This window comes from Notothenia rossii (assembly GCF_949606895.1).
Source record: "Notothenia rossii genome assembly, chromosome: 1".
NCBI lineage: Eukaryota > Metazoa > Chordata > Actinopteri > Perciformes > Nototheniidae > Notothenia > Notothenia rossii.
Genome location: NC_136912.1, coordinates 82,195,350 through 82,216,890, shown reverse-complemented (window position 1 = coordinate 82,216,890; position 21,541 = coordinate 82,195,350). Strand labels below are relative to the sequence as shown.

General features: G+C 40.6%; 1 protein-coding gene across 12 annotated transcripts in view; it reads right to left on the bottom strand.

The window, feature by feature from the left end:
• The window catches only part of LOC307015054 (arf-GAP with coiled-coil, ANK repeat and PH domain-containing protein 2-like), a 47,294-nt gene that overhangs the window by 7,406 nt on the left and 18,347 nt on the right, over window positions 1-21,541 (bottom strand). For 2 of the 12 annotated variants that reach the window (XR_013801397.1, XM_079643419.1), the window contains exons 5-21: window positions 20,639-20,697; window positions 19,249-19,432; window positions 16,490-16,534; window positions 16,311-16,406; window positions 12,241-12,315; window positions 10,405-10,416; window positions 8,062-8,124; window positions 5,896-6,008; window positions 5,386-5,437; window positions 4,680-4,780; window positions 4,230-4,335; window positions 3,772-3,980; window positions 2,843-2,912; window positions 2,639-2,733; window positions 2,146-2,333; window positions 1,135-1,236; window positions 459-551 (exon numbers count right to left, since the gene is read on the bottom strand). Coding sequence is in view for 8 of the 12 variants with exons in the window: in XM_079643419.1 (XP_079499545.1) it covers window positions 459-551; window positions 1,135-1,236; window positions 2,146-2,333; window positions 2,639-2,733; window positions 2,843-2,912; window positions 3,772-3,980; window positions 4,230-4,335; window positions 4,680-4,780; window positions 5,386-5,437; window positions 5,896-6,008; window positions 8,062-8,124; window positions 10,405-10,416; window positions 12,241-12,315; window positions 16,311-16,406; window positions 16,490-16,534; window positions 19,249-19,432; window positions 20,639-20,697 (1,663 nt within the window). In the remaining 4 variants the exon portion in view is untranslated. The remainder of the gene's footprint in view (window positions 1-458; window positions 552-1,134; window positions 1,237-2,145; window positions 2,334-2,638; window positions 2,734-2,842; window positions 2,913-3,771; window positions 3,981-4,229; window positions 4,336-4,679; window positions 4,781-5,385; window positions 5,438-5,895; window positions 6,009-8,061; window positions 8,125-10,404; window positions 10,417-12,240; window positions 12,316-16,310; window positions 16,407-16,489; window positions 16,535-19,248; window positions 19,433-20,638; window positions 20,698-21,541) is intronic. The other 10 variants (XR_013801398.1, XM_079643424.1, XR_013801400.1 and 7 more) reach the window with 7 other exon arrangements.

Genomic DNA, 21,541 nt, shown 5'->3' with positions numbered 1-21,541 from the left:
TTAAATTCCTGGAGGAAAGTCCTCTAATACTTCTTTCTTTCTTTTCTCCAACATAGTGAACCATATCTAAAATCATCATATTTTTGTAGTGATTGGGATTCCTCTGGATATTTCTTTCTTTTTAGGCAAAAGGATTAGAAGCTTCAGGTCTTGAAATAGATCTAACACAGTGGCATCAAAACGTGTAGCAGCCCTTCAAGATTGGCCAAATCACTAGAAGGCCTACAGTTTGCGTGCGATTAAAGTTCAACAAGCCTGCGTTTGCTGCGTCTGATTGTTAAAATCTGTAATAGCTTAAATCAGAGTCCTGCCTTAAATATAGATGGTAGTGTGCAATATGTCTTTTGTACACTAGCTTGTACTTTTAATACAGCATTTTGAATGTGTGTCTCTTTTTTAGATATTGAAAGGCGTGGATATCTGTTGTGACAGAGGAGGTGTGTGAGTGTGAGTCTGACCTGCGTCTGTCAGGCTGTTATTGGACGGGGTGTTGGCCAGCATCTCTCGGCTCCCATCAGCGCTGTTCTGGATGCCGCTGTCTGCACTTTTTACTGTAAAACAAAGAGTTTTTAATCACGACTTGTCAAATAAAACATCATTCACTGAGTGTATGAAATAAAAGGAACACCTTCTTGCTGTTTTCAGAGCATCATGCAGCTCCTAATGTTGCCCCTCAGAAAAGTTCTTTAATACTTTGAGTTAGTTTGTTATTACTAGATCAGTTATTGAACATCAACTGGTATCTCCAGTACGATAGGTAGAAACAGCAGGTGGTCCTTATATTTGATACAGAGTGTACACAAACAAGTCCCCGGCTGAAATCAACAGAGAGAGAACTGGAGACCCCCACCATCACCTTATGCTTCAGGACCCTAAATACCAAAAATATGATGAGACAAATACAATACAGACAATGACCAAAACCATGTGAGAGAAACACGTCCCAGCCCCGGGAAAAACAAAACATGGGAAGCTCTGCGATGCGCTTAACATGACAGCATGGTCCATTAGGAGGGTCTGGATGAGGAAGGGGGAACAGAGGAGTGGATGGAGGGTTGTTAGTCCACAGCCCCAAAGTAGAAATGGACAGAGGGGGGTGATGAGGAGGGGGAACACTGAGCATTTAGTACTTACTGCTCCTGAGCTTGGCAGAGTTGTCAAAGTAGGAGAAGAGCGAGTGAAGCTCGTCAGCACAGAAGAGAGAGTCGCGGCGGGCCTCCGAGCCGCGGGCAACAGCTACGTTAGGAATCATGGGAGTTTGGAAATTGGAAGGTGGAGGGTGTAAATTGAGTGGCAAGGTGGGGGGGGGTTACAGGGTTACAGGGTAGGCAGTGAGAGCAGGGGTTAATCCAGGAGCACAGAACAGGAGAGGTGGAAGAAAGAGATTGAGGAAGAGGAGAAAGAGGAAGGCAGTAAGCAGAGAAAGTTAGACACTAGAGACACACTACGAGAAGCAATGGGAGGCAAAGAGGGCTTAGGCATATGCTGCTCACACAGAACATACAGTATGCTGGTGGAGGGGGGGGGGTGGTGGGGGGGGGGGGGGGGTCACTTCTCCATGGCAGTACGAAATGTACATGGAGCGTACAATAAAAAAGTTGGCAACAATCACAAATGACACAAGCTTCGCCCTCTTGATGCAGTGTTTGGATTTAAAAAGGAATTTAAAGATCTGTACAACAGAAATATCCAACCTCTGAAATCCTGAATACAATGTGTGGTACATTGGGGTTTGTGAACCTTTCAAACTTTTAGAAGATTCATTTGTAAAACAGAGTTTAATTTCAGAGTATTCTTCTATATTCAAATTTAGGAGTTATATAATTCTAGCCCTCATCCAAGTAGCCAGTCATTGGATTTAGGGGAAGAGGACAAAACACTTATTATCCAAATATGCAAAGCCATCATCAACTGACCAGTTATCAAAATGTACCATGACTTATCCAAAACGAAAGATAATGTTGATTTTAAGAGGTTCCATGTAAATACTTTTGGTATTAAATCTATCCAGCTTGAATTCAATACACTTTTTAGTTCCAGAAACCATCCACAGTCAGGATCAGTACAATGGAATATTGTCAGTTTCTTACTCATCAACACTCCTGGGTTAAATGTGTGTTATGTTTGTTCTTTTTGTCTACTGACCTGCTTGACCGGCTCTCAGTTTTGGGGTGGGGGGTGGTGGTCTCGGGGGCAGATGCTCAGAGCTGCTGCTCAGCCTCTTCTCCTGTTTGCTCAGAGAAACCACTTTGTTGCGAAGCTCCTCGTCCGACGGCAGGCGAACAAACCGGCGGTCCACGTATTTGGCTTTGATGTAGGCCTCGACCTCGTGCCTGTTTGGAATAAAACGCAGATGTTTCTGTTTGTAAATAAGGGATTTATACTTTTACTAGTTTAGCTACTTTAGCAATCTATTTTGTTGAAAAGATGTAAATCAAAAACAAATGTTAACCATCAAGAGTGAACGTTTCTTAATACCAAGACCCTACTGTTTCTATTCTAATGAATTGCTCCATAAAAACATCCTTTCCGTCAGATACAGAAGAAAACTAAATACCGGGAGATGAATTAAATCGGATATAGATGAAGTGCGAGAATAAGTGTGAAAATACCAACATGCTTCCTAGCAGCTCTGTACCTTGGATCTCCGGGCTGGGGTTTCCTGGCTGCCAGCTCCTCACGTCGAGCCTCATAGATCTGATTGATCGCTCCGTTTCCCAGTTCACACATCAACTGTGAAGTTCAAGAAACAAAAAGGTCATTTGTTATCAGCCCTTGATTCAACGTAAGACTTTCAGTTCAAACAGGCTGGTTATGTTTATTTGTTTATGTGCTCCCTAACCTTTAGAAGTTCTGGCTCCCATGAATCCAAAGTCAGAGATCGCACCTTAGAGAAATGCACTCCCAGACTCCTGCAGGTGAAAGAAGCACACACAAGAAAACACATGGCATTGTTCATTTGGAATTTGTATATGGGTGGGCTTAGCAGCATTAAACACAAAAGCATAATATGTAGAGAAGGTAGTTCTAAGAAAAATATGCATTACAACACTTCTACGCCTTTGTTTGTAATATTTATGTACGTTCAAAAATCTATTACTTCTGTTGAGTCAAAGTGTCAGAGATTTTTTTTAAAGCCACAAATTGGGTTTTTTAAGTAAATATATGTAAAATATGAATGTTTCTATTATGTAATCCTACAAATTCCTCAACCCACTCAGTTGAGAAATCACATTGAAGATGTGCTACTTTTCTAGGTTGTAAAGAAAAGAATGGCTTGAATCCCTGGACACTTTTATTTTTAATTAAAATGTGACCTGAATGAAAATGAAATATTTCACCCTGGTAATTAAAGTAATGAAAGGTCTTAAAGACATCCTGAGCAGGCTGGGTGTTCTCCACACTGGGTTTACATTTTCCTAAATCCCTCCAGACTAAAATAACTCAGAATTAACTTTATTCCTGCAAATTAGAAGATTATTAAATAAAATATGCTGATACAAGGTTCCTCTGTTTATTAGCTTCTGTAAGTTTTCTGCTTGATCGATTAAATGTATTTAAGTGTTCATAACACTTCGATGTATGGGTGTGTGTGTCAAGACTTTCTGTGTTCCTTTGTGCCTTTGATATTTTATTGATCTATATCCTTGATGAATCTTTGTAATTGTAGGTCATTTATTTGCTACCATTGTTATGTCTACAGCTGTTTGAAACATGTACATTAAAATATCTATAAAAAAGGCTTTGTCTACAGAAATCATTGTACTTTACCTGTGGATACCGGAGCACTGGATGCAGAGGGTGATGCCCAGGTTGATGCTGGCCCAGCGGGGGTCCGGCTGGCCGCAGTCGCAGCAGCAGGTGTTCCCTGGGATCACCAGGACCTTCTGCAGGGCGCTCTCTCCTTTCAGTGGTCTCTCCTTCGGCTCCCCACCAGAGTCCAGGCTTCCTGTTGACGTGGAAGACTTCCTGTCCAGCTTCTGACAGAAAGAGAGAAGGCACAGAAGGATGGGAAAAAATCATTAAGAAAGGATATACAGTATCTACCTAAATGAAACGTTGTCCCCGTGGTGTAACGTAAACAGTGTAAACAGAATGTAAACTTAAGCATGGGAAATCAGTGTTACATAAATAAACAGTATTAAATGCGTCACCATATGATTTATGTATCGAAATGATATGAGAACCCCTTGACTGTCCCCTCAGTGTCTCTGTGTTTCTGGTTTTACCTCGCCTTCGTCTCCCTTGTCACGGAAGGCGGTGGCGATGCTGTTCTGGACGGCTTTGATCCAGGCCTGACGCAGCTTCTCCGAGTCTGCCTGCATCATACAGCTCCTGTTGGGACAAACCACATCACAGAGCTGCTGAATATGTGTGTGTGTGTGTGTGTGTGTGTGTGTGTGTGTGTGTGTGTGTGTGTGTGTGTGTGTGTGTGTGTGTGTGTGTGTGTGTGTGTGTGTGTGTGTGTGTGTGTGTGTGTGTGTGTGTGTGTGTGTGTGTGTGTGTGTGTGTGTGTGTGTGTGTGTGTGTGTGTGTGTGTGTGTGTGTGTGTGTGTGTGTGTGTGTGTGTGTGTGTGTGTGTGTGTGTGTGTGTGTGTGTGTGTGTGTGTGTGTAGGCTCGTACATTACTACTCCTGCCTCCCACCTTCAGTAACATATTCCAGTAGACTCAAACTTACTTGGTGGGCGACACCACTTCGAAACAGAAGCGCCGCTCCACGTCCTCACAGTGTTTGACGGTGCAGAGCCTCAGGTCTTCTACCACCACTGTGGGGTTGTCCTGAGGGGACAGCACAGCCACTTTGGTTAAACACTATTTACTCAAACACACAAACAATGATAAACGCCCAACATTTACTGTAAAACACAATAAAAGGTGTAGATTAATGAAAAGTTAAAACAGTACAAATCCCAAACTACATTTTGCCATCATTTTTAATCAACTCCAGTTACTAGATGACTGGTTTGTTTTAAGCTGCTGTCGGGATGTAGGAATTCTTTTTTCAAAACCAAGCAAAACCAAGGCGTGGTATTACCGCCATTGAGAAATAAGGCATAACTAAAAGAAATGGACTATTTTACTTTAATTAATAGCATAGATATGTTTTCCATTCTGAGCTTTAGCTAAATGTAAACATTGTTGTTGTTGTTGTTGTTATACAAAAAATATATATGTTGAGATGGAATGGATCATGTTACCATACACACAGGAAACACAAGCAGCTGTGGTTTATTCTATACTAAAGATATCATTAGATTTGGCTCCTACAGCTCTTAAATGAAGCTACTGCATCCCGTTAAAAATACATGAGGGTTTTTTTGAGCTGGAAGTCAAACGCATGCATATTTGATTGTGGTCTGTGTGCACGGAGTCACTTGACATACCTTAAATTTCTTCTGGTAAACTAGCTGATTGTTCTGGATGGAGAACCAACGCCTGAGAGGAGAAAAACAAAGTCACATGCTGTTGCTAGTGACGCTCCTAAAATAAGAGAAAGCTTTGATATAACTTTAGTGTGGACAAGAGTGATGGCTAGAGAGAGAACTGGTGTCTAGAAGGTGTTCTAAATACCAATATGTATCATACGTGTTGCAGAGAAAATAAACTCTACTTCAGGATCAAATATGATGGGAACATTAATTCTATTAGAAAACTCATCTGTACATCTTTTCCTTTTACATTCAACCTTCTTATATTCTTATAAAAAGATCCTTATCAAGACATGTCTCAAAGTTCTTGCTGAGGTATTAACATGTAAAGCACCTTTATTCAACATTTTGATGACAGAGCTTGCCCTCTTACTGTAAATGCATAATCAGCCTACTGTAGCAGTTCCTTATCATAAAATTGAATTTGTAATGTATTCATAGAGACGCCTATTGAGCTGTCTGTACCTATTCCACGTCTTAAAGGCATTGCTGGCCCTCTTAAACAGATAGCCCTCCATTGCGATGCCGTTTTCTGCATCCACATTGTACTCCAGTTTGGTGTCGTCATTCGAGAAGTCCTAAACAAAACATGTCAGAAAGGGAAGAAAGAAAAATAGCAAAGACAGAAAAATCAGCAAACATAAAATGCACATTTCCCAAATTACTATCAGTATGTTCATATTTCTTTTTGTTTGTATTGACTTTTACTTGCAGGAAGTAGTAACTGAGCACTTTCCTGAAAGTCACAAAACACGGCCATCAGTCTCTTAAGTAACTTCCTGCAGAGCAACAACACTCGGCTGCTTCTTACACTAACCTGAATGACGTTTCAAACCAAACCAGACGAGATAGAAACAACACACACGCACAGCTGGTGGTTCCTGATGGAGTTATGATCTATTTCAATCCTTGATACGAATGCTCTGAGAAGGGAGATTATAACAAATCTAACAAAATACTGGAATATCTTCTAATGTTCAGTTTCAGTGCTTCAGACTATTTTACTCTCTAACGTCTTACTCTGTGTTTAAAGGTGCTTAGTGAAACTAATTGTACAGATAATATACAGTAAAGACTTTCCGTTTCAGCAAATTAAATCACATACTCAGTAGTTTGCCAAGACCGACCTGCAAATCAAACATAATCTAGTTTGGTGAGTCCAGCTTTTATCTACCTGAGCTGCTGTCACACTTTCCTGACCCCCTTACAGCTTTCTTAGCTTCAAGTGACATTTAACACCATGATGAATGTCTGTATGGGCCGGGGTGTGTTTGTGTGTGTCCTTGTGGGTACATTTACACCTTCTCCTCAACCAATTACGGCATCAATTCCTTTTTAAAAAAAAAAAAAAAATATATATATATATATATATATATATACATACACAGAATGTGATACACATTCCTATTCTCAGTGAAAGTAAGTATAAAGTCATTTTGATTTCTTGCCTTCAACAAATATTGTGACTGCGTTCTGTCTTTGTTTTAGATGTTTCTCTTTACAATAAATATTTTACGAGATATTTACAGTGAAGAGTTTCACTGACAGAGACGTAAGTGTGTTTGATGGAGTGCATCACTTCTGTTGCATGACTGCACATTGTAACATTGCTTGGATCTTTCAATGTAACCTGAGCAAAAGCTTTGTTTAAACCCCTTTGCCCTATGATACCATGATATTTCAAATGGACACACAATTTTCCATCATGACATACACTGGGATGACAGAGGTTATTTTGGGTGCACAATGGGAACAAACTGTGTCCATGTTAAGCTCCTGAACAGAAAGACAAAGGAAAACACTAATCCAGCCATTCAACACATTCACTTTTCCTAAAGGTAGGACAAAATGAACCTTCGATATAGGGGAACGCAATTTTCATAATCCTCCCAATAACTAAATTCCTAAGTCATACAAATACTTAATGCCCAGCTCAGAACCCTTAATGCTCAGTTGATGGCTCACTTAATTAGGAAACACAACCACAATATTGTATTTGATGTTCACTCACACATGTACACAAACAAACAAGCACAGCAATCCATACAACCATGAAAGACTCCCTGATCAAGACTGAGGCCAAAGAAGAAAATGCATATAGAGCTAGACCCTGGCTGTCATGTGAAATCCTGTCTGGTTCTCTTGTTTCATCTATAGGTCGAGACATTTCAGTGACCGCTTGGGTTTGTGAAAACATGACACATATATTTAAAAACAGGTAGTGGTCAAACTGGAAGTTATTCAGTTGTTTTAAGTTCCTGACACATTTTAAAGATGCAACGTTTTCGCCTGACAACAGAGATGTGTTCATTAATTTATCCAAAGAGTCACGATGGACAGCAACAAACCACTCACTGACATCAAACCAGCAACCGGACCATACCGGCAACATCAATAAGGCTTCAAAATGAACATGCTGCATAATCAAAACACATCAACACTGATGCATGTGTGGCACACTAAAATGAGGAAACACATGAAGGTGCAAACATCAACACAAAGACTGCAATGCAGTCTCTTGGCGTGTGCAGGAGAGGAGAGGAGAGGAGAGGAGAGGAGAGGAGACAGAAGGGGGGAGGTTGGGTTACAAAGCGGAAGTCAGATGGAAATCGATGCGGTGACTCTACGTACGGAGGTCGACCTCCAAGCGCAAAAGTTGCGGCAGTCTGGTAAAGACTCAGGCTCAGTCACCTCCTAAAATGTCGCACACAGCAAGAGAATGACACACAGAGAACATAAATATGTATTTCTTATACAGACTGTTACTATAAATAGCCATGGGCAAAGACACTGGTCGCATGCAGGGTCTCACAGATACTCTCAATCTCCCTCCTACAGCTAAACTCACCAGATACCAAACGTAGTGAAAACGGCTGAAAATCTTCATGTTTCACAGATTTTATGAAGGCTGGGCCCTCTTTTCTGTGTGAATGTTCCCCTGTGAGGCAGTTGATTCTTTGCTATCTCAAGGTCTCCCTGTGAAGCATCTCAATGGCAGTGTGTCACTGTAAGCAGTGTGGCCCGTCTCCCCAACCCTCACCTCCTCTCTTACGGCTGTGTATGTCTATCAAAACTTTCGTCACTGCCTCTGCTACTGCTGCTGCTGCTGCTGCTCCTCCTCCTCGTGAGGCCTGAGCGAAGGTCACCTATGTGTCTCGGTCTGTGTGAGTGTGAGTGTGAGTGTGTTTGTGCGAGTGAGTGAGTGAGTGAGTGAATTAGTGAGTGAGTGAGTGAGTGAGTGAGTGTGTGTGATGCTTGTGTGACTGTTGGGCTTGAATAATCAAGTAGACTGTGCAGAAGAGCCCGGGCATCAAACATTTATACTGACTTACATTTAACAGACGTGCACTCAGCTTCTCCCTTCAAGCTCTCATCTCCCTCCCATGTGTGTGTGTGTGTGTGTGTGTGTGTGTGTGTGTGTGTGTGTGTGTGTGTGTGTGTGTGTGAGTGTGAGTGTGAGTGGGTGAGTGTGAGTGTGAGTGTGAGTGTGAGTGTGTGAGTGTGAGTGTGAGTGTGAGTGTGAGTGTGAGTGTGTGTGTGTGCGTGTGTGTGTGAGACAGGTAGGAGGATATGGCTTATTCTTGCATAAAGACAATCAGACCATCTTAAAACTATAGCCGGCTTCAAGACAAATGACACATGTTGTCTTTCTTTATGAGACGAGACAGGACGATCTTTAAGTCAGCAGAACATCTCTCTCTGTTAGTGCCATTGTCACACCGTCATGCTCTGTGGTCATAGTGCTGCTGCTGCTGCACACAGGCAGATGGACAGCATACTAAACACAACATCGGGACCCCCTTCAGGTTAAATCAATGAAGTGATGATGGGACAGGTTTGTATGCAAACTGAAATAAAGACGACAATTTGCATAGTACTGATAAGACATACAACACATAGTGACTCTGAATAAAATAATAGGGGTCCGACATGATCATTACAATTCGAAAAATTCACCAATTACTTGACAAGACCTCTGGCTTTTATTTAAAAACACACGTTCTGACTATACTAGAATATAAAATAAACTTGTTCTGCCCATTAAGTTTCACAACACTACCATAACCTTCACACATTTGTCTAACCAGTAACTGATGAGGACAACAACAGTGGTAAACCACCTGCATCACCAACGCAACTACAAAAGCAAGAGGAGGAGTCGGAGAGATGTGTAAAAGTCTGTTTAGTTCATGTTGCTGCAAAAAGGCTCTGGTCAATAAGGCCGATACAGAAACCTGCAGAAACCCTAAACCTGGCCCTGTCGAACATTGTCAGCCTGATATCACTTCTGTGCACTTTGACCTCTAACATTTGGGGAAATATTCATGTTCCTGATAATAAATGAAGTAATTGAGCAATGTTGTGCTGTAAAGCTGAGGTTCATATACCAACGTGAAGCCATTGTACCTTGTAAGTGCAACAACTCACCTTGACAACAAGTGTCTGTGTATCCTATTTCCTCAGGGTAAATTTGCCGGTACGATACATTTATTTTCCACCGCAATTGCAGAATGTTATAATGAAACTATGTGCTATTAGTATGCTTCACTTAGTTCAGCCTTTGAGACATAACTGAACATAAATAGGACAAAGACCATCCTTCTTGCCAATACTCAACACACTTTGGTTGATTTTATATCTGAAGGTAACAAAACAAAACGTAGCACAAAAAAGCAACATAATACAAGGTGGGAAGCCATGTGTAAGATCACTATGGTATGAAAATAGTCTTAATTTCTTGTCACAAGGACACGTGTGATGACAGACTATCTATGACATGGCATCATATCATGTTTGTTCCCAGTTTAATCTCGTGATGAACAGGCTCGCTGGTCTTGTCACAAATGACGTTACAGTAGCTGCAGAGGTGGAGCCCAAGCAGTTAAAGTAACGTGTACAGAATCTTTTCCCACATGCTGCAGACATGACACAGAAATGACAGTGAAGGAGAAAGGAAAGAGTAACAAAGCTTACCTGAATAGCAGCCTGAAGTGAGTAAAAGAAGAAGAGAGCAGAAGTAGAAGAGAGAAAAAGACAGTTGGTTAAGAGCGTCTGCGTATAAGCAGCCAGACAAGAGAGAGAGCAAGAGCAAGTGTTGGGAGCGAGACGATATATAAATAGCATCTATAAATTGAGGGAGGGGAGGCGGAGGATAGTTGCTCAAGGACAGGCGGAAGTTGGCACACGTACCATCAGTGACGGAGCAGGAGGGAATACAGAGAGGGAAAGAGGAGGAGATGCAAAAGAAAACACAGATGGAGAAGGCAAAGACACAAATCAAAATACAAAACGATATAAGGAGAGAACAAACAGAGGGGGTTGTGGGGGGGGGGGGGGGGGGGGGGGGCGAGATGTACTACTTGAACACAGTTCAGACGAAAATGAACACAATTGTCAACAGAAGCCCAGCAGACAACAGCTGGATATAGAAGTGGCAGATGCTGTCTGGAGTTAATGATGTTGTTTAATCTCCAATTAAAGCTATGCGCAATTAACCACCACATACTCTAACATGATGTTACTCCAACACATTCCTAACTTTATATTTTATTCAATACTGTGAAAGTTCATAGAGCTTCAAACATGCACAGTGTCCGAAATGAACAGAAACTGAAAGCATTCATGTTCTAAATAGCTACTCAATTACATACATTTAATGTTAAGGGGGGTGGTCTGATACTTTTATGTCATTTTTGGTTTTTTCCCTCCTTCCATTTTATTTCTTGTAAACATTTCTGGTGCACCCTTCTGGTTAGCAATATATCAACAAGTGTGGCTCACTGGTCATATAAGTGTTGGCACGGGTGCTGAGCAGAGATGGAAGGGATCTGAAACTCAACCTCATTTGTTTGGAAATGGGTTTCCGTCGGCTGTCAATAATGCATGGGTGTGTGGCTGAGATCATCCCTGGAGATCTCCTTACACCTGAGGGCGGAGTACTACCTCCATTCACCCACATGACAAATGAACAGTGAATGGCCGCAATTGATCTATTGAGCTTTCGTATGTGAATGCCCCCTTAGGCAAATAATTGTACAAGTAATGTTTCTTTCAAATACAAATAATTGATTTCTCTTCAGAATGTAAATGAACCAAGCAAAATGTACTTTGAATGCTTTCATCCCGAGACCTTTACTGTACCAGAGGCTTGTAATATCTTAGCATAGTGTTCAGAGAGAGCTCAGTGCAGGGGAGCGGTGGCTGTAGTGAAGAAGGAGCACAAGAGGAGGTGGGGTAGAAGCTAAATCCTGCAATGACCAAGGCTTTGTGGGATCTAACAGTCATAAGGTCTGTAAACATGCGAGACAAATCCAGGCTCAGAGTAGCCTGGCCCTGTTGAGCACACTCTGTTGAGTCAGTGTGTGTGTGTTTTTGTTTCTGTGTTTTTCAGATTGCTAGGAAAGGAAAGGAGGATAACGTTGTCATTTATGATTCACAATTGTGCACCTATGCATGATGTTGCATATTAAGCAATATAAATGATGTTGTATTGTGTGGTAGGTGCACAATGTAATGGATTAGCTGCTAACTATTAGAATAATGGACAACTCTTAATATAATCAATGTATCAGTTGGAGTAATTCCAGCTTCCTAATTATTCATATGTTTTGGTTTCTTTACTCCTCTGTGAAACATTGTTCAATGTCTTTCACCATTTTATAAAGCAAATGCATCCAATAATATTCAGATCAAATTAAAATAATGTTTGTTTGCAGGTTGTGCAAAGTGCTAATAGTATGAATATTGTTTAGTTTCCATGTGCTTAGTGGGTTTTGTGTAAAAGTGAAGGTGGGAACATATTGTTTGTACCTTTTGCTGGATGGTGGAGTGTTTCTGCTCCATGTCCCTCTTCTCTTTGGCAGCATCCACCACCAGCAGGTCCAACTGCAAGAGACAGAACATCTGATTAGTCACGCTCACCATAAATGCAAATGTTTTCCTTTTTCTTTTTTAGATGTATATTCTACATTGGTGAATGAATCCAAAAATAACGCATACGTACACAGCAAAAAACATATTCCAACATGAATATGGTCAAGATGTTTTGCTTTGATGCGTTCATGTTACATTTCTTCTTCTTTCAGGGCAAAGTATGAACGTCTAATTTTTTTTACAATCACAGAGAAAGCAGTATAAAGTGTGTAAAGGTCGTACAATCTAACACGGGGCCATTACAATGAAAGCGTTCTCTTTCGTCTCCACTTGAAAGGTGTGTATATAAGTGAGTGTGCACCAACACTTCATTCCCCTTTTCATTTGTGAGAGCACGATTGATTCCAGCAGATAAATAACTTTTCCAGAGGCCACAGCGAGAGAAGACAGGCATTCTCTAAACAAAATGGACCGTGCTGTGGAGGCTTCATCATGTGTGAAATTGGATGGGGCATGATTGATTCTCCTCGAGTAACCATCGAATGCAGACCAGAGGAGTACAAAGCATCTTTTGGGAAGAAGGCAACAAATCTAAAAAAAGACTTAAATGATCTGGTGGAGGTCATAGCGGTGAAAATGTGTTGTTTTGCCTTAAAGCAGTGAATTTCTACCGCTTGATAGTCTGTGGCTGCAATCTGACCTTAAGCATCGTGACTAGTGGCTTAAACACAAAAGATTCATTATCTGCATGTTAAAGGCGGGATGTTGCATGTTTACTACAGCTAAGCTTTGTTCCTTATATGCTTTAAATGGTTGCTGTAGATTTATAGACACTAGATACTGTACCACAACTTCCAGCTAAATGGCAATTCATGCTAATGGCTAACAGAGAAGTCAGTGGGAAAATGAGATAGAAGAGGGCGGAATTGTATTTCCTTTCTGGTGCTGCAAAAGCCTTTTAAGATTTTGAAACCTATACTTTTTGGATTATTATTATTATTATTATTATTTCAATGTTTTTTCTATCACAAAATATAGAAAATATCAGAAAAATGCTGTAATCAAATAATTTCATAGAAGAATTTGTGGGAGCCAAATCTTTTGTTTTCTTTGGACAGGAAATGGGTGGACGTCAGAGCGAGAGGCTGATAACATCAGATGGGAAATGTTTTCCCCGTCCCATTGTGACAACTAGTCCAGTCCAGACCATCTATCTGCTTTACTGTATCTACAAAGGCAGGTGTGTGGGCTTGTGTCTCCACATATTTGTGACAGTCTCACCTCTAACGTCTTATCCATCTTACTATGCAGCCCCCAGTGACAATGTCAGCGGAGACAATTGCCTCAGATGTCTCACTCTGTTTGTCTCCTACAGACCACACGGAAGAATTCGGGTCACATTGCTCAGATCTGTCCCGACATGTTACCCCATGCTGACAAGCTGCATGATTCATGGAAAAGATACAAAACATCCTTTTGAATGAATATGTTCACTCAAAACATGTGCAGCCCTGAGGCTTTGTGTCATGGAACGATGCAATCAGCTGATTATTTGATATTTAGACAAAGTCCAGCTGTTTCCAAAAGCTACAATGGAAAAAGTGGCACATTTGACATGAATCATAAATTGGTCATTCAAAAACCTCCTTAAAGGATCTCCAGCCGGTTTCGTTTTTATCTTAGACAGGATTTGGATTAATAATAATATTATTACTATCACTTTCTTGATCGATTAGTCTTTACTTGTTTCTTTCTCTTTTGACTTTTTTTTGTCTTGCTCTTTATACTAGCTTTGTTACTAATTCCCAAACAAGCACAAACACTTACTTTTGGTTTTCTGCAACTACATTACTATGTGTAACTTCAAAAACTGAATTCACTTCAAGTTTTTGGCCACCATTTCTTACCTTTATATTTATAATCATTTTATTTTGTATTTATAAGTTGGCTTACAGTTCCCAAGCATAAACACATTGCAGAAATATCATGCAATGCAACTATATTCACACCAAGCTGGGGTAAAAAAAACAGCTTTATTTGTATTTTACTTCAAGCATTTCCTTTCACCATACTTTGAAATTAAGACCAAAACGTACAGTAGTAGCAGTTTTTGATCTCTAATGCTAATTTCCCCGCCCTTGATCTCTTTCTCTTTGACTACAGGCATCAAGTCATATGTTCAGACCTGTTGACAGCTCCTCCACACCTCCCTGCACAGCCTCTCCACTTTCTTCAGCTTCATGATGGAGGGCAGAAAAGAAATAATCCACAATCCTCTTGTCGCTGCTTCCCACAGCTTGGCCTCTATTCTTCCTCTCCTTTAAGTTTTGCACTATTCCAAATTCAGTGCGACAGGCTTACGATCCCCACAACGCATTTATATACAGCTGCATCTCTCATTCCCTCTCTCCTTGCACGATCTGTTTTCTTTTGCACTTCTCTTCCTTTTTCTTCACACAACCCTCGCTGTGCTTTGAGTGTGGCAGGCTTACAGTCCATGTCTCTCCATTCCACTTCAATCACTTTTCCTTTGAGAAGATTACATTCCGCCTCTTATCCCTTCCTACAATCTGCTTTCAAAGTGGGTCCTCTCCTCCCGATGTTCTTCTCCCAGCACTCTTTGGTTCTGTCTGTCAACTTCTGGATCGTCCAACCGTCAGATGGTTCTAACTCCAGAACATGAAGGGTAGAAATCCCTCTTTCCTCTGATCCAATTTAGGGGACCACTGTCCCACCTCTTCAGATCTGGCTCCCAAATGTTTCTGTTTCTCAAATTAAAAATACTGTTTGTTTCCTTCTTCGATTTGTTGTTGGTTAAACCGTCACAAAAACATGTTTCAAAGCTAGACTTTTCTCTAAGAAGTGCCCTCTAATCTTCTGCTCCTCTCCAGCTCTGTGACTGGTCTCCTTTCTTCCTTTGTCTTTCACCCAGTTTTGTGAAACAAGTTTGTCTCCTCCGGTTCTTCTACTGCTCAAGTCTCAGAGATTATATTCCAAAACCTCCAAAAATCAATCTGAGGTTTATTTGCTGTGTTTGCTCAGCTGACCGTCAATGCGACTGACAGTGAGAAAAATACTTTTCCAGCCCCCTTGCTTTCTTCCTCATTCCTACTCACTGTAAGAGCAGCTCAACTGCGATAATCATCTTAAAGTCACATTTGGGCCATCCTCTGGCTCAGAGGGAAGGCTCTGTTTATCAGAGGGTGCACACAAACACTCGCAGAGCTAAAGTATCAGTTGGCGAAAAGATAGCAGTAAACCCACACTGAGAGGGTAGGAACACAAACACAAAGGAAGAGTGCGTCTGGAGGTCAAAGGGCAGTTGTACTGCTTCCTAATGATGAAAATGAAAACCCACTGTGTACAAACTCAGAAGATGGATGAAGTCACATTTCGAGGTCTGCACTTGAAACACTAACTTTAAGCTCTTAATGAACATGAACATGTTTTAGGTTCTAAACAACATTGTCTTTGTCTAGATAATAAAAAGTGTTTACCCTTGACACCGCACTGGTATTTAAACTTAGCTAACAATTATTCCGCTCCTCTGCTTGAAATAAACATTTGCTTGTGTTGCAAAAGTTTATACAGAATGTTATAATAACATTGCAAGTGCCGGATGTCCCCGACTAAGTTAATGTTTGGATTTAAACAAATTGTTTAATTAAAATAAAGGGGAAAAGGCAAACTAAATTGTGAGCACTTTAAATGAATTACTTGCTGACAAAATCAAGGGTTCACCTTAAAAATAAAGAAATGTAAAAGTATATAATAAATATATATATATTTGCTGCTGACGCTTTTGTTTTTTGGTGACATTCAAAACCTCTTAACGGATACACATATGCATCTGCCTGTGTGAGTGTGAGTGTGAGTGTGAGTGTGTGTGTGTGTGTGTGTGTGTGTGTGTGTGTGTGTGTGTGTGTGTGTGTGTGTGTGTGTGTGTGTGTGTGTGTGTGTGTGTGTGTGCGTGCGTGCGTGCGTGCGTGCTGTTGCCTGTACAGTACCTGTCCTCCAAGCTGTTTCATCAGAGGTTGTAGTTCACTGAAGAGGTCATATCCTTGATGGAAGAACGTCAGGTGGGCATACATAAAGGACAACATCTGTGGAGAGCAAACTGTGAATATTAAGAGAGCCAGAAGGGATGCTGCATCAATCATTTGAGAAGTAAGAAAAGTAAACTCACTGATTTCAGGATTTCTGATCTTCTTTTTGATTGTAGCACGTTGATCTGTAAGGAACAAAAACAGAACTGTAAGAAGTAGAAAGGATTTCATATTTATGATGAAACTCAACATGCACAACATCAACACCAAACTAAGGAAATACAACCTAATCAACAGTGACGATATCAAAGAAGAACACAGAGAAAGGGCATAGGACACAAGGGGAAATGAGGTGAGATTTAACATTAAAAAAAAGAACTTCCAGAGAAAAGGACAAATGAAAGAGAGTAGGCGAGCATGAAATGAGTTGAACTGAAGCAGAAGAAAATGCCCCCAAGCTTTCCTGGACCGTAGTTCCTCGTACCGACACTAGGAGGAGCTCAATGTCCCGTGTTAACTCAGGGATGCTGTGGTAGCCTGTCTCACATATCATCAACAGTATCCTGCTGCATTTATCATGGCCTCCCGTCTCCCTCTCTGCTTGTGTGTTTGAAGCAGACTCCTCTTCATCTGCAGCTAATTAGCTCTGTGCTGCTCATCTGTCCGGAGAACTTATCTTAGGTTAATGTCTCAGAGTGGAGATCAATTATGTCAGCTTGTAAGTACAGCCAGTGAGCTAGTTAGCTTAATTTTGACTGATGGGGTACTAATGACTGCGCAAGAGTAGAGTCATCGCCTGGGCATGGTGCATGCATACAGCTACGATAGAACGTGAGGAAGCTTCTGAAAAACACTCATGCTTACAGACTAACTTGGGTCACATTATTTTTATTTTATTGTGGTTATAGCAGCTTCAAAATGTGATGAACAAAAGTTGAAATCCTTGCTGTGGCCATCGATATGGTTTCCGATGTAGATTGTGAGGCCATTTTCCTTGACAACCCTAACCACACTTGGTGTTTATACACAGATGTAACATATACCCAGAGGACGATGCATCAACACTTTACAAGCCCCCTCCTTCTTTTGATTACAGTCAATTAGACAATTAGTAGTTTTGTCTTGAATGACACCTATAAATGATGGTTGTTAAAACAGCAAAGTTCATTATGGTGTCAACCTACAAAAGCTACATTTATGAGCAATTTGTTGGTAAGTGGTTGTAAATCATGAAGGCTTACATTTTTGAATTATTTGGCAATTTCCTGTTAGTTCAATTTTGTAGATGAACAACTCCCATTTTCTCTACTGGGTGTAATCGTTGCTTCTGCTTTTCTGTGTATGGTATTAATGGTTCGTATGTCAGGGGTGTCAAGTTACAGCTGCATGAAGTCGATGCGTTTTCAAATCATTCATTACATTTAGACGTGTTTTTTTTTAGGCTTGACCAACATTCAATAAAGTCAGGCCGATGTTTAAAAGGTCAGCGTTGTATGATCTAGCTCAACGTGGCCCAGTAGGGTAAAGAGAAATGCTCCATTTTTTAAATGTCATGAAGTCTAGCTTACAACCTCTCACATATATTTTCTTCTCCCTCTACCATCTTGCATGTCACTGGAAACTGTGCGCTGTATAATTAAGCAAAAATGCCACACATACAATCTAAAAAGAAGATTTAAAAAAAAAAGTAAAATCTGTCTGAAATGTTTCCTGAAAGCAGAGTTGCAGAAGTTAGCAGTATTTCAAAAGTGCTGACAGCACAACCCAAAAGTGAAACTTTAAAAGGAGACCAATTTAAATCAGCTGTGCTAGCTGCTGGGTTTATAGATTAACATGACTAACATGCAAGATAAAAAACTCGACTAATTTCTCACAGCCAGGCTTCATTTGATTGGAGAGTGATTACGCAGTGGGCTGCTGGGGCAGACTGCCAAACCTATTTTCAACCAGCTTTTGGGTTTCTTTTCTAAATCTAATTTTAAAAAGGACTGTGTCCATAGAGCATTGTCTGTTTCTTTGGAGTGAGATTCAATAACAGGGCTGGCAGCTGCTTTATCAGAGAGCATGAAGCATTCATCAGTGCTGCTGCTGTGGCCAAGACGAGATGCAGAGGGCTCGGCCGATGCATTCAATTAATGAGAAGTTTTTATGGCAAAAGGTCAGAGCACAAGACATCTGTTTGGCTTCGACAGAAAAAAAAAAGGTACAAGACGTACACTGATTGAGAATGTTAAGCACTAGAAGGAACATATTTTCATAAAAGGAGATATGCAGCGTTTAAGATTTAATCCCTGACAGTTATTTCACACTACACAGATGATAAAACTTTTATGAATGAGTGTCTTATCTCATTCTGATACCATTTCTATTTACAAATAGTTCAATAAAATGTAGCAAAATCCTTCTAGAACTGCTATACATGAGTTTTCTTATTATCGTTAAAAAAAACTTTACAGTCTAACTATGTACTATCAGGTTACTGTTTACACTTCTGGTCTAATTCAACAGCTGCTCCCGGGTCTGCTGCTACTGTTCTTTGTTTCAAATTGACTGCGATGTGGTTAACTGGAACCCGACAGGTGGATGAGATTCTGTGTTTCACTTTAGATTTAACAGAAGCGAACACAGCTGCTGTTCATTCCTCTCTGTGTCAGCATTTTTTTTAACCTGACTCAGCATATAAATTCAATATCCAGAGCTTTGTTGGCAATGGTACGCAGAGGAATATTGCGCACGACTCTGCTTAGCTGGCCTTTTTTTAAAAGCTTCCAAAGATTTTGTGCAACACGGGACTCCTGACACTTTTCTCTTAAAACAATGTGACCTCGTTTGCAGATGTTGTTCATTACCTCTCCTTTAAAGAGTGCTTCAATGTAAACCCCTAGATGAGTTTCTGTACCTGTAAGACGTAGTCGAGGACGATGTGTCGGAAGCACTTGCGCGTGGCGGTGAGGATGTTGGTGGCCTCCTCCACCTCATGCTGCTTGTTGCGGGGAGCCTGAGCGTTCTTGATCAGCGCCGCCTCCTTTTCCTCGCTCACTTTATCGAATTGCTTCTTGGCTTCTTTAAATTTACGTAGGTCACTGTCAAAGAAATGCAGGGGACAGAGGATTATTAAGACAAATACATTCAATTAAAATATTGTTTAAGTATTGATTAGTTGAGTGCAGGGGGATTTAAGTTAGGCAAACAGGCAGCTGTCAAATAAATTAAAAGGTACTTATTATATACGGATGTGAGAAAAAATGTTTTACAAATGTATTTTTATCGCTGCTGATCACTCATTTTGAGCACTAAAAATATGTCTTGAATTGAGCTGGGTGAAAATAGATGGTTTCACAACTATTACACTGGTGCAACAGCATTTACATACAATTTAAGGATAACGTTTTAAAGTTTTTTTATTTACTACCTGACTAGGGTCAAATTGGACATATCTCTACGTTGTCAACAATGTTGTAACGGGAAAAGTTGAAATGTAAGAGGAAGCAAAGCTATCTCTGGATGTGAAGCAACAGCACCATGGTCCGGCAACAGGAACACACAAAGGTTAAAGGTGGTTTCATATCTTGGTCAGCTGGAAATCAAGGAAGGTCCAAACAAACAAAATTGTTTGCTAAAACTATTTGGCCCAGGACTTGTGCTGAGTCCGTGTAGGTGACTTGAAGAGGAGGACAACATTTTTTAAATGTTGTATTGTTGATGTTTTTAATAGGATTAATATTTAAGGGCTGCACGGCAGCGAGTCATTATGATAGAACATGTATCCCAGCTTTCTTTGAGAAGCATGAGTGCTGCTGATGTGGGCGTTAAGCTTCGGTTTGCCAGGGGTAAAAACAGCTAATCCTCATAATGAAATGAACTGAAAGGCCCCACTGCTTACTGCACTTATACGAGCAGTCTGGAATTCAGTTCTGTATAAGAAGGGAGATATTATTTAGAAAATATATTTGATGTAATTAAATGACTTGCATGCCATGTCTTGATCATCTGTCCATCAGATATGTGACATCCCCCCAGCTTCTGCTTTATTTTCAGAATTTCCAGAAAGGCCTTTCTCTATTCAATAGCTAGTAAATATTTTCTCCAGGTTTTAGACGGGTTTGAAGAATATTAACTCCAGTTTTCCTCATTTTAAGTTGATCTGAATACAAGCTTGAGTAAAAGTCTAAAAGTGCAGCAGCGTGTTATGACGGAGAGATTAGACAGAAAATTAGGCCACTCTTCAAAGGCTCAGATTGCTCAGAGATATAACCAGCCTTGTCCATCTTTATTCAATGAATACTCACTCTTTGATAAATGTCTGAAGCTGGATCTTGATTGATCTCTGGGCCTGATCGAATAATATCTGTGAGGAAGGAAAGAAGGAAACGGTAAATGCTTATGCTTTGCTAAAAAGCTTCAATAGTTGAACAGTTCCAACATTAAACATCTTCTTCTAGGAAACCAGGAAAGAGCTGATAAATGTATTTTACTCTCCAGTCAGCATATGGCACCCCTGTTTAGGGGGATTTTTGTAACACTGCAGGTTGCAATTAGGCAGCTAAATATACGCAAACAAGCTGTGTGTGTACATTCCCCTCATAAAAACAAAAGGACGAGAATTGACCCGACTCGCTTATTTTTGCCAGTGAGTCATAGTTTCATTAACCTGCGTGCCTCCTCAAAATGAGCTACCAAGCAAAAGGCCAAACAACAACCCTGAACACTGAAGTGATTTCACGGCCAGACAAGACAATATGTGCTGTGTGGCTGGGAGAAGCTCCGAGTCACAAACAGATTGAGCTCTGTGTTTGAGTGAATCATGTGCTGAAAGATCGCTGAGCGGCAAAAACCTATCTGACAGTCAGCTGATGCGACCGCAGTTTCCACTGTTGAGTAACAATCCCAGGCCGGCATTGTGGCTGCCGGAGGCTTTAAGGGTCCAGTGAAGGAAGCTAATAAGATTTGATGAAGAAAGACTTCCCTGTTGAGTGAGGGTAGACTGCCAACGCTGCAGGTTTTTGGTTCAAATAGATCTGTATCTCATTTAGTCTGGGAACGTTACAGTCTGAATTTAAGGTGGAACCACTACTGTCTGTAAAACCAAATGAAATGAAACCTGAACCAAACTAGCCCAAACCTCTAATTGATATACTACACATTCAATGATCTGATCTAATCCTTTTTTCACTTTCTTCTTAGGAAAGTTT